Source organism: Globicephala melas, chromosome 10 (genome assembly GCF_963455315.2).
Source record: "Globicephala melas chromosome 10, mGloMel1.2, whole genome shotgun sequence".
Lineage (NCBI taxonomy): Eukaryota > Metazoa > Chordata > Mammalia > Artiodactyla > Delphinidae > Globicephala > Globicephala melas.
In genome coordinates, this window is record NC_083323.1 from 81224815 (window position 1) to 81237818 (window position 13004).

At 38.7% G+C, this 13004-nt stretch overlaps 1 protein-coding gene across 3 annotated transcripts in view; it reads left to right on the forward strand.

Annotated features, from left to right (window-relative positions):
* ITPR2 (inositol 1,4,5-trisphosphate receptor type 2) overlaps positions 1–13004 on the forward strand; it is a 527210-nt gene that overhangs the window by 415609 nt on the left and 98597 nt on the right. For all 3 annotated transcript variants that reach the window (XM_030830533.3, XM_030830536.3, XM_060305847.2), the window contains 2 exons: positions 3101–3293; positions 6061–6186. In XM_030830533.3, the coding sequence (XP_030686393.1) occupies positions 3101–3293; positions 6061–6186 (319 nt within the window). The remainder of the gene's footprint in view (positions 1–3100; positions 3294–6060; positions 6187–13004) is intronic.

A 13004-nucleotide genomic window follows, 5' to 3' on the forward strand; every position in this document is an offset into this window, starting at 1 on the left:
AGCAGGTGGGCCAGAGGTAGAGGTTGGGTTAATACTTGTGTGTGAGAGACAGAGGTTGTTATTGAAGTTGGACTTCTATTGGTTCCCAGCAGTGAGGAGAGATTTAGCTGTAAATACATATATTTGGTAAATGTTTACTGAGCCTTTACTCTTTACCAATTACATACACATAGAGAAGGTCATTCTGTGTAGTAAATGTATAATAAAGGCCAACGAAATTTGGAGAAAATAGTAATTAACTGTGCCTGGGGAATTTCAGGATGGATTTCACAGAGAAGGTTGTCATAAAGTATATATTAAAAGAATAAGTAGAGGTTTCTCTCTACTAAAATTTGGGCGTGGGATTTCAGGTAGAATTAAATGAAGGGAAGGTGAAAGAACATAGGAAGGGGAATGACTCTCTTCAAAAGATTACTGAAGTTGCTGTTTGGAAAAGGGATTGGAAAAGGGAATGAGGCAAAGAATGCAGGTAGAGGAAATAGGAAGATAGAAAAGGGAGAAATGGTTGTACTGAAGATGACTTGATTGGAGAGAATAGACACACATATATTATAACACACACACACACACACACATATACACATGTAAACGGCTTGATGCTTGATGTTGGACTGCACATGTAAGGTGAGGGAAATACTGGGGAAAAGGATGCCCCTGGGGCTTCTGGTTTGAATAAATGGACAGAAATTGGGGTTATGCATGGAGATCCTAGCTTTGGCAGTTAAAATGTACAGGAAGATCATTTGTTGATTCTTGGATAAATTGAATTTGAGGTGACTTTGAGGAATGCATTAAGTTGGATATAGAAGTTAAGGGTTCAAAGGAGTAGTCTGAGTTGATGATCTAAATTCTTCCCTTTGACCAATCCTCATGCCCTCCTTCCTTCAGGCATTCATTAATTTCATCCCACTATGCTCCCACAGCAGTTTGATCATTCTGTTAACGTGTCATGTTGGAATACTGTTAGCTTCTTCTGGGTAACTTGTTCCCTATTTGAGGCAGAAGCTAGTCTTGATCATCCTTTTATTTCCAAAACTGAACACTGTTCTTGGAGCCTAACCATAATAATGAGTATTGTTGAAAATAATAGTTTGTCTATATGTTATAGACTCAAAGACCCTGGGAAATAGGAAGGACCTTGTGGGTTACCTAGTCTGTTCACCTATCCAAGGAGGAATTGCTTTATAAGGATCCTGTTTCTGCTTTAAATTCTTCCTGTGATAGTGATCTTACCACTTCAGGAGGAAACATCCAATTTGGAATAACTCCAATAATTAGAAAGTTATTTTTTGATAAAACATGCAGTCTAACCCACTTTTATGTTTGCCTACTGTTCCGAATATTTGCTACCCTGTCAACACGACAGGCTTACCTCTAACATTTGAAGAACCATTGTGATTAGTAAGCAATACAAGCTTTTATAGATAGGGATTCATGTTGTTTTTTCACTTTGAATTTCCCAGGACTCCTCGCCTAAGGACTGAATAAGCATTTGTTGAATAAGTATATTTTAAAAAGTATACATTTGTGGCTTTTTACAGTTAACGCATTCCCATCTCTTTCAGTAATCCCTCCAGTCTGTCAATGCCCCTTGTAAAATGTAACAACCAAGATCAAACATGATGTGTCCTAAAGGGGCTGAAAAGCTTGGCTTATAGTAATCAGAACATTATTTCTTAAATGCACCCTGAGTTTTTTTTAAAATGTTTGACACTGTTGGATCAAGTAAACCTTTTTTTCCCCACACATAGTTGCTTACCATACCAAAGAGGTCCAATTCTTCTTTTGTACAATTGATTTTTTTAGCCTATGTTCAAGAATTTTATTTACCACTACAAATGTCTTCTTTGTTTTATGATAGTATTCTAGTATGTGGTCTGTGTATATAACATATCATTTAAGGTAGCTTCAGTTACAAGTAAAAGAATACCAGACTGACAATTTTTTAAACAATAAAAATGTTTGATTATCCCGCATAATGGGAAGTCTGGAGGTACCAGTAGTTCTATAATTGATTAAATGACTCAGTGATGTCTTCAAACACTCAGACCTTTTCCATCTCTTCTGCTAAGTCTTCCTTTTTATGCTGGTGATATGTCACTTCATGGTGGCAGAATGGCTGCCAGAGTTTTAAGTATCATCACCACCTTTTGTTCTAGGCAGGAAGAAAGACGGTACAGCAAGAAAGAGCTTTTGTGTTGTGTATTTGATTTTTTGTTGTTATTTTATTTGTCTCATGTGGCTTTCTGCCTTTTCAGGAAGCAAAATCTTTCCTGGGAGCACCTTGCAACCCCAGGATATTTCTCCTTATGCCTCATTTCCCAGAGCTAGGCTATTTGCTCCTCACCGTACCAGTCAAAGGGAAATAGAATGACTCTTTTGCCTTAAACCAACCCTGTGATTCATTCTTGAGGGCTAGGTAGAGTACATGAAGCTTGGGACTTAGTCTACACAAACCCTTGTGACATAGGAAAGCTGTATGAAAACATTTACCCTGGGTTTCGCTGTTGTTGTTGTTGTTTAAAGTTAAATTCTTACAAATACCAAATAAGAGAAGTACAAAATAATGACTGTTCACATCTGGGTATATGCTTGAATGGAAGTTATACCTACAAAAATATGTCTTGCCACATTTTAATGACATAAAGCATTTTTCTCTGTAGAACTCAGGGCACATCATGTTGTATATGTCATTTGTTCCCCAACAGCCCTTTTTAGGAAGAACAAGCTAACAGCAGGTTAAAAATATACCAAGCGCTGTGCTTAAGATTACATAGCCAGTCACTTGCCAGTTAAGACCCTCTTAGTTCTCTGATGTACTTCATGAACATAAAAATGCGTGGCAAGAGTTTAATGCTAATCCAGAAAGAATAAAGATTTTCTTTTGTTATTTATAACAAAATATAATACTTATAATACATTAGTCCAGTTAACTTCTCTCATTTAAAGAGAAAAATGTAAAGGACTATTTCAGATACTTCAGGTTGGTACATTTTTTCATAACTGAAGTCATAAAGTATCATTAATAAAGTCATGCTAAAAACAGAAAATAGTTTAAGACCATCCAAAGCCTGAAAGAAATGCAAATTAATGTTTTCAGATTGTTCGGCATGATAGGACAATGGAACAAATAGTGTTTCCTGTCCCCAATATATGTGAATACCTCACGCGAGAATCCAAGTGCCGTGTGTTCAATACCACGGAAAGGGATGAACAAGGAAGTAAAGTGAATGACTTTTTCCAGCAAACGGAAGATCTCTACAATGAGATGAAGTGGCAGAAGAAAATCAGGAGTAAGTACAGTAAACTGAAATGGTTCATTTTGAGCATAATGTTAGATACCTTGGTACTTCGGGATAACTGACAGCATTCGTTTCAATTGGTTCTTAATTTCTTGCCATCTGATGTTACTGAAATCGTTTATAGGCTTAAGATTGTAAGCTCAGTCTGCAACTGAAGCCAGGACACCTGTGGCTTAAGGAAAACAGAAAACTCTGACTAATTAGATCATCTTTTAGTGCTGATCCTATAGTTTTATAAATATTATGACATCCAAGATTGCAGCTTGGATTGCAGATTGGAACAGCTGCAAGTTTGAAATGCATGAATAGGCCCTGACCGGCCTTAACAATCAGTGAACGGGGTGGAGAGATGTCGGCACCAGCACTTTTGTCCTCTTGTGTTTCCGATCTCATGATTGAGTAGATTGTTTAATATTTTCTTCTGAGAGTCATTCTATCTTTCAACATATCTGTACCTCAGCAAATCAAAGTAAAAATTGTGTGACACTTGCATTCAAATAGGGCACGGTTACAACGTCACAGTTAAAAGTTACCATAATACAGTTACCATTACTTATTTCTCAGGTCTCCAGTCTATTTGGAAATATTATGTAACCACCTAAATGGGGAAAGAATTTGGAAAAGAATAGATACATGTATATGGATAATTGAATCACTTTGCTGAACACCTGAAACTAACACAACATTGTTAATCAACTATACTCCAATATAAAATAAAAAGTGAAAAAATAAAACAAAAAGTTTACCAAAAAGTTGAAAAATTTTCAAGTTTAAAATAAAGTTTATTTTCCCAGATGAGAAATATTATGAGTTTTTAACAAAAATTGATAGGGGAAAACTTTTGATTAAGCCTTTTCTGACTTCTGGGAAGGTTTTCCAGATAGGCAGCCATATGTTCTCAATACCTCTACTCAACAGTGCTTCATCAGTTTAGTTTCCTAGGAACTTCAGTGATTGTGGTTTATGAACTTGGTTGAGCTTGAGACATAGCATCTTCGGATAAAGATTGTAGCACGCGTTGTCACACTTCTTAGCAGGATATTTGAAAAAATATAGAAATTACTCTCCCTTAGCATTTTACCATGTAGAACCTTATGGAATTCAGAGAAAATTTTGGGTGTCCAGAATACATATGAAAACTTAATTTGATAAGCATACTTTTTGTTCTTGACAAAAAGTAAATTGAATAATGAGCCAGTGCTTGTAGGATCTGTGCTTTCTTAGATAAATGTTTTGTCATTTATCAAAAAACAAATCTTGGGACTTCCCTGGTGGTCCAGTGGTTAAGACTCCGCCCTCCCAATGCAGGGGGCCCAGGTTCAATCCCTGGTCAGGGAACTAGATCCTGCGTGCTGCAACTAAGAGCCCTCATGCAGCAACTAAAGGAGCCCACATGCCACAACTGAAATAACCTGCCATGCCGCAACTGAGACCCGGTGCGGCCAAATAAATAAATAAATATTTTTAAAAAAAACAAATCTTAAAATAATTTCCAACATGCAGTTTACTTTTAAAATTTGGAAGCAGCTTATGATCAGGTTATAGACGGATCTAATTCATTTGATGGATTTGTTATGACAAATGTATGCATCAATATCTTCTGATTTTGTCTCAATATTCTGCTTTTTAAAATGAGGACTCCTAATTCAGGAATGATGGAGATGCAGATGTTTACAATTTATGACACATTAGTCAACTAAATCCCATGGCTAATCATAGCCTACTCCAGTACTGGAATGCTCCATTCCAAGAGAAGGAAAACAAGAAGTACTGAAGGGAAGTGTAGTTTATAAGTAAGGAACAGACTTGAGATTGGAATTCACAGAACATAATTTGAAAAGCTTAAAATTTCCATTTGAAAATTGAGATGTCTTTCCCCCTCAATTGACTCCAATATTTTAAATCTGATGTTAAGCTATTAAGAGTTAGAGAATGGACAAGACTTGAATAAGTCACGTGTCAAACTTATATGCATGACGTATCTGTTCAGTTCTTTAGGAGAGGTGAAAACAGCTGAGTTTTGGTTTATGTAAATGTCAGTTGTGTTCAGTAGATGCATCTGCTAATTCATTTCTGACGACAGATACAGAATCCCGTTTCTGAAACTATTCAGCAAAGCCTCTCCCACTTATTGGTAGTTCTTGTTGTATCTTTCATTTACTTCTGCTGTTGCAAACCCAACAAGTTCTCGGGAAGCCTAAAGGTTTAAAACTTAGTGTTATAAATCACTAGTTCCCAGTAAACAATGCTATGCCGTGCTGTTAGGTTTCAGAGTTTCAGGTAGCTGTGACTGTGATTGGGAGTTTTCACCAGAGATAAATCTGTGCAAGGGGTGGGGGGTTTTATTTTACTTTGAGACACGGGAGTGAGAACAATTTATCAATATTACTAAATTACACAACAATGTATACCATTCCATTAAAAGGTGCCCCAGGCGGCTGCTAAACTCTCTTCCCCCATAATCTGTTCTAGGGATAAATTAAAGAGAATTCATATAGAATCATCTTTTCTGACCACCTTTAGCAATTGCGGAATTACTCATCCTTCTACAATGGCTTAGATGTAAACTGGCTAAAGGAGAAAGAAGGAATCAAATAGAAGACTCCTTTTTGGTATCGATTATAAATGTTCTAAAATAAGTCGTAGTTTTATGGTAGTTAACAAAAATGCATTTAGTAAAATGTTATTTCAGTAGGGCTCCTGTGTTGAAATCAAAATTCATTTTCTGTCCTGTTCCTCTGCACTTCTTTCCTGCTAGGTAATCCTGCCCTGTTCTGGTTCTCAAGGCACATTTCTCTCTGGGGGAGCATCTCCTTCAACCTGGCTGTGTTCATCAACTTAGCTGTGGCTCTCTTCTACCCATTTGGGGATGATGGAGATGAAGGCAAGTGCTTGTCTATCTTTAAATGATAAGTATTTTTGAGTCTGAAACAATACTCTTGATGCATGCCCTAACTATCTAGACCTTCCCAATTACAACAATTACAATCTTGTTGAACAGATTCATTGGAAATAGAGAATGATGGTAAGGAGAGTAGGCAAAAAACAATGGTCGATATAAATGTTTTTTTAGAAAGCTCATATACAGAAGAGCTAGTAGAGCTATATTATATATTGACAAATAAGGCAATGAAAAAATTATTTGTACATAATTTTTGTGACTGAAAGCACTTTTATACTGTATTGTTTCAATTACATAAATATATGGGAAAAATGAGAGGGATGTATGCCAAAATGTTGACTGAGATAAATAAGTAGAATCTCTATTTTACTCTCTTCTCTTTGCTTTCCGTGTTGTCTGAGGTTTCTACAAGGAGCAGGCAAGTAGTCTGAAAAGAAGTTTTTAAATGTACAGGGTAAGACCAAATACGATAATAGAACATAAAAGATACTGACTATGAAGTTAATATTATTAAACGAACAATACATGAGGTTTTGCAAAAGCAAGGACAGGAGAAATTATCCCATGTTAAGTGAAATGGGAAATAATAGGAGAGGTATGCTAAAGGGTGGGACTGTGGGAATTAAGTTTTGTTTAAATCTGGCAAAAGTGCATATGGGAAAGTATGTCACAGGCTTGGGATACAGTCCGGTCAATAACTTTGGAATGGGTGTTGAAAGAATGGCTTGAAGGACAAGATGGGAGAGGCCAGCAAACAATCACCACAAGGTGCTTTTGTATCTCATCTGTTCATAGGATTATGTGAGAATCTAATGAGATGCTGTAGGTACAGCGGTTAGAATAGCGGCTGGTGAGCGTGCCGTAAAGCTTAGCTGTCGATGTTGTTTGTTGTTACAAGATAAATAATAGTACTACAAAGGGAAGCTCAGTGAAAAGGATGGTATGACACGAGCAACAGGTGTTTAAGCCTATTTCAGATGAACTGGAGGTGAGCAGGAAGGGAAATGGGAGTGTGCTGGTAATTTATTATTTCAAAGGTCCTTACAGACAGCAGATATCAAAGTTCTAGCCTTTGGGTATAATCTGAGTGGTCATAAAAAGTTTGATTCTTTTAGAAGGTACGCCAGTGCTAACAAAAGAAGAATATTTGGCAGTGGAGTGGATGTGTGAGTTAAATAGCAATGAAAACATAGCAAATATTTGGCCGCCCTATGTAGGGAAGTTGCAAATACAGCAGGAAGTGGAAACAGCTTTCTCTTCATTGTGTTTAGTCTCATTTAGTGATGATAGCCCTCTTGGCGTAGAAGAATGTAACTCTTGTTACGGGGAGAAGTCCAGCCGGAAATGATAAATTAGTATCATCTGCACAAGGAATGCTGAGAGTAGATCGTAGTGTCCCGGTTAACAGAAGCATAACGTCTTAGATATGGAAGCAGTTCTGGAATCATCTAATATCAAATCATCATTTGACACATACAGAGATGGAAGCCCAGAGAAGCTGAAGAATGGCAGATCTCAGAGTAGAAGGTTAACGCTTTTGTTTACAATCTAGGACCTTTCTCCGTGGATGATTAGGTTGGGAGTGTGTAGGTAGCAGGTACCCCTTTATACAGGACATCATCTTCCCTGAGTTCCATTCCATGATATCCCTTACAAGACCACCAGAACCAAAGTATACAGCCTCTGCTGCCACCAATTGTACATGAAATATCATGGAGATGGGCACTGCCACCACTCTGGACATCTACTCTTTACTCAGCAGGAGAAAGTAGAACACCTGCTACATATTTTCATATTTGCCTGACTAATAACAATGATGATAGTAAAACTGATGAGGATAACAGCAGCTGTTATCGTTTACCGTTTAGATAGGCTCAGGCAAAATGCTAAGCACGTCACATACATAACTTCATTTAATCTTCCTGACAATCCATAAAGTAAGTACTTCATCCTCATGGATAAAGACTTAGAGGCTTAGGAAGATTTGCCCAATAATTCGGGAGTAGAGTCTGGAACTGTGTATTTTTTTAACAAGTTCCCAGGGTGTTGCTAATACAACTGGTCCTTGAACAAGAACTCGAAACCACATGCATAGTAGAATTTGGAATGAGGCTGCAGCCTCAGAAAGAAATAGGACTAACACAAACAAGGCAGGAAAACATGCCGTGTCATCATCAGGTGCAGATGCAGACTTCACTCTTCGAAAGGGACTGAATAGACGTTAACAGTAGTAACCAAGATGGACGCTCACTCTTAGGTATCTGGGTGTGGGTGTGGCCCTAAGAGGGAAGGGGAGGCATGAGCTGCCATTTTGGCAATGTGGAATCCGCAGATTTTTTGCGTAATCTGATTACAGTTCTAGAGGGGTTATTTAATTATAGCTCCATGAATAAGGTTACAATTTTGGTCAGGATTAGCTGAGCCTCCAACCTTCAGTTACACGCTATGCATAGCTAGGAAGGCTGAGGAAGCAAAATTAAGACTGACTGGCGCACTTGGCCATCAGAACTGGCTGGAGAAGGTAAATTCTGTGCTGGACGTGCAAGTCTCTAACCCTGGATTTTGTCAAGCACAGGCCAGATGACTCCATGGCTGGAGCACTTTGAGGCAATTTAGAGATGAATTAGTTGATCATAAGATTCCTTCCAGGGCTTCCCTGGTGGCGCAGTGGTTGAGAGTCCGCCTGCCAATGCAGGGGACACGGGTTCGTGCCCCAGTCCGGGAAGATTCCACATGCCGCGGAGCGGCTGGGCCCGTGAGCCATGGCCGCTGAGCCTGCGCGTCTGGAGCCTGTGCTCCGCAACGGGAGAGGCCACAACAGTGAGAGGCCCGTGTACTGCAAAAAAAAAAAAGAAAAAAAAACCAACCAAACAAAAACAGATTCCTTCCAAAAAGTGCTAAAAAAAATGATGGGAACATGTCGGAGAACACAGGATTCAACTTGAAAGGTCTCCCAGTGGCCACATCAGTGGAAATTTTGAGAAAAAATATTGACAGTAATATGTAATAACCCATAGAATAAAATAAGAATCCAGCAGTCCATATTGATAGAAGAGAAAGTATTCCAATTAATCAGTGTAGAAGGAATAATGGAAACAGAATGTCACCATTTGGCGAACGTCATATGGTAGTAAGAATCATCAGTGGATGCTAAAATTAATAGGTGAGTGTTAGATGAAAACGTATAATGAGAAACAGGACACTGACATAGTCAAAGTATATTTCTCCATAATATGCTTATTATAAAAGAAACAAGAGTGACTTTAAAGTGGGGAAATCACTTTAATTATGTGATCAATGTTAATGTCACCAGTAATGAGACACAGCAACATCCAGTGTCTCTTGACATGATGTGCTGACAAGGACATGGCATCATTTGCCAAAAATGCTTAAACTGAGGAAATTTCAGGCAAATCCAGAATGAGGAACATTCTACAAAATAATTGGCCCATACTCTTGAAGCTTATGAAAGTCAAAGAGATATTGAGGAATTAAGAGACTAAAGAGACATGACAGCTAAAAAGAATGTGTGATCCTGGTTCAGAAAAAAGACCTTATTGGGGCAATCCATGATCTTTGAATAAGGTGTATAGATTAAAGTGGTATATCATATTCATTTCCAGATATTGATCATGGTAATGTGATTATGTAAGGTATTGGGGGAATCTAGGTAAAGGGTATATGGGAATTTTGTATTGTATTTGCAACTGTAACATTGTCAGAAAGTTTTGAAATAAAAAGTTAAAAATGAAAAAAATAAGTAAATATGAAGACTCCATCCAACTCTGAGGTTCCTGGTTTCTGGGTATAGAAGTTGATCACAAAAATCACCTAGTGAATCTTGGGCCGAAAAAAGACCTGTGGTCAAAATGGGCCACCTTTCCCACCCCCAGATCCTGATGCAAACTGCTCCGGAGCCACTGTGGCTGATGCGGCACGGGGAATGGGCTGAGTATGCTTCCTCCAAGGGTATTTTCCAGCCTAACCACACATGAGCTACTGGCAATCAGTTGTGCCCAGATCTCTGCTTCACACTTGGGTTGTAATATTACCTGAGAGAATGGTGTCACCCTGCAACCAGGGTAGTAGTGTACAATAATTAAAGGGAGATACTTAGTGGGGAAGGTGATTCTCAGAGGATCAGCTTAGAAGGCACCCACCCTCCCAACCCCTACTGCGGATAATCTCCTTTCATTGCCAGGCTTTGTAGAGCTCTGAATTTCTTCAGGAATCCAGGGCTTATTATGTGGCTGTAGGTTTTGGTCTGGGTTTCCATGTTTGGTAGATTGGTTTATAGGTTTAACATGTGCTTCTCTAAAAGAGAAACTTGTGCCAAAGTTGAGGAATGATGCTATGCTTGTTGTGGCTGAAGCCACAGCTGTTGATGCTAGGGAATCTCCGAGATGTCCACTCAGAAGTTGAGCGTTGCCATGCCAACCATCCCTGCCCAGTTTGGCAAAGGCAGACCGTTAGCAGAGAAAAGTGCTGCCATGGGAATTTATTATATCCAGATAGCATGTGATTTTTTAAGAATATTGTGTTCGAATTTTGGGTGTCATTCTTTTTTCCCTCAAGTGCTTTGTGTTAAAGGAAATAAGTTCCTCAGGGTGGTTTTAATGCATTCATCTTAATAGCAACCATTGATGGAGTGTGGCTGGGTGCCAGGCACTGTGTTAGGCCCTAGAGATACAAAGGTTGGGAAGGTTGTCCTTGTCCTCAAGGAACTTACAGTCTAGTTAAGGGATGAAGAAAGGAGTGAGGCACAATAGTAAAGAACCCATAGATTTATCTGGTCTACTTTAGCTGGACTGAGGTGGGGGAAACAGGAAATTCTGAGGCTCTGCAAGAGGCAGAGCAATGAAGAGAGGGGAGTAATAAGCGGCAAGCTCTCTAAGTAAACGTATAAACAAGGCAGCTGAGGTAGATAGAAGAGGTGAATTGCCTTGAGGTCTCCAATTTTTCTATTTGAATTTTTTTATGAAGGACAAACTTTATACTTTCTAACACTTAATAATATATAGAGGGAATTCTAAAAATGTTTTCTGTTACAAAAGTAATACATGCTCATTATAGAAAATTAATATCAAGTATTAAGAAGACAGTCCCCCCTTTCGACCCTTAAGGATAAAAAATGGCGTTGACAGTCTGTACTGTCTTCTCTAAAGTTTGTCAGAGAGTTTCAGTTTATTCTTTTAGCATCAAATCTTCAGCTAGAAAACAGTATGATCATTCATATAGAGTATGATTACAAATTATTGTCAACTGTCAAATGACAAAAGTGTAAATTAATAGCTATTTTAAGAAACTTGTAAATTTATTTACTATTCACAAATACATATTTAACACTAAACTTTGTGCAAGGTACTAGGCTAGACACCATTTGAGTTCTCTCTACAAAGGGATCAAATACCCAGTTGTAAGTTCATGGTTATAATTTCATATTTAATCAAGGGGAAACCTCAGCAAGCCAGATACTGTCTGGGAAAGAGTGGTCAAGATGTGGTTAGATGATCAGGCATTAGTGACAGTGCACGGTGTGACTAGCAGTGCCAAAGCTGAGACTTTTAAAATAAGCATGTCACACCGAGTCATTGCTTATGAATTACGCTGAAGAGTCCAGTGAGTGGCTGAGAGTTAAGTGTGCAAAGATGTTGGCAGTTTTAGTAAACTTAACAGTGAAGCTCCACAACTTGGGGAATTTATAACTGGAGGCTTAGTTACTTATTCAAAACGAGCTCACAGGTTATGTTTCTGTTTATTCATCTAGTCAGCAAATATTTATTTGTTACTGCCTGCCAGGCACTGGGACGGGCCCAGAGGTGGTCCTCACGCTGACAGAGCTCACGTTCTGATGGCGCCCCAGTAAGCATGAGAGAAGGTGGAAGGCATCATCCTCTCTGTGGCTCTTTCAGATCTGTGAAACCCGGGCAGCTGGTGGTCAGGCTATGTTTTGGTAGACATAGACGGCTCACAAGCCAGCGTCTTAATACACATGAGTTGGGTACCCATTTTGTTCGTGTTGCCAGAGACCAGGAATCGAAGGTAATTTCCAGAGCAAGCAGCTTACCCCTTTTTTTCCCACCATCTTCAAAGTACTCTTATCAGATCATAAATCTGGTAAGGGGGCAGATCAGATCTCTGCTCCCAATCCTCTTTCATCACTGCTTGCTTTGAGAGATAACATAAGAACAACCTTGCAAGAGTAAACCTGTCTAAGCCAATGCTGCTCATTATCTGACTTTTGTTTTGTTTGTTTTTTAATGACTGACAGGATCTTCCTGCCTACTTTGGATCCATTAGCACTCACTATGAACTAAAGGCCTGTACAGAATTCACTGACCGAATCCAGATAATTCCATGGTGTCCATGATAATACAGAAACTCTGCACATCAGAGCACTCGTGGTGTTTGCATTCAGAAGTGAATTTTATAAATAATAAAAAGAGGTGTGGCCCAGAGAAATCACTAGTGGAAAGTCTCTATTTTATTCTTTCCCCTCTGCCTTCATCAGCCTAAAGACACACGTCTGAGGTCTAATCAGCCCAAGAGTGTTGCCCTTTAATTTACTTCTGCAAGTATAGCACCACATGACCTTCAGAGGAGGATTCTTTGAATCCCCATGTCAGAGCAAACGTCAACGAATTGTCCTTTTTAAAAAAGGAAATGTATTTTTGAACCCGTTTTAGGGCCATTTCTAAAGAAATTTTTGTCGTAATGGAGTTTAGTTTTGAAACATTTGGGACTTCTGTTTTCTGATGACATAAATAGCTGAACATTTTTTTTAGATGTTGATTTGGCTT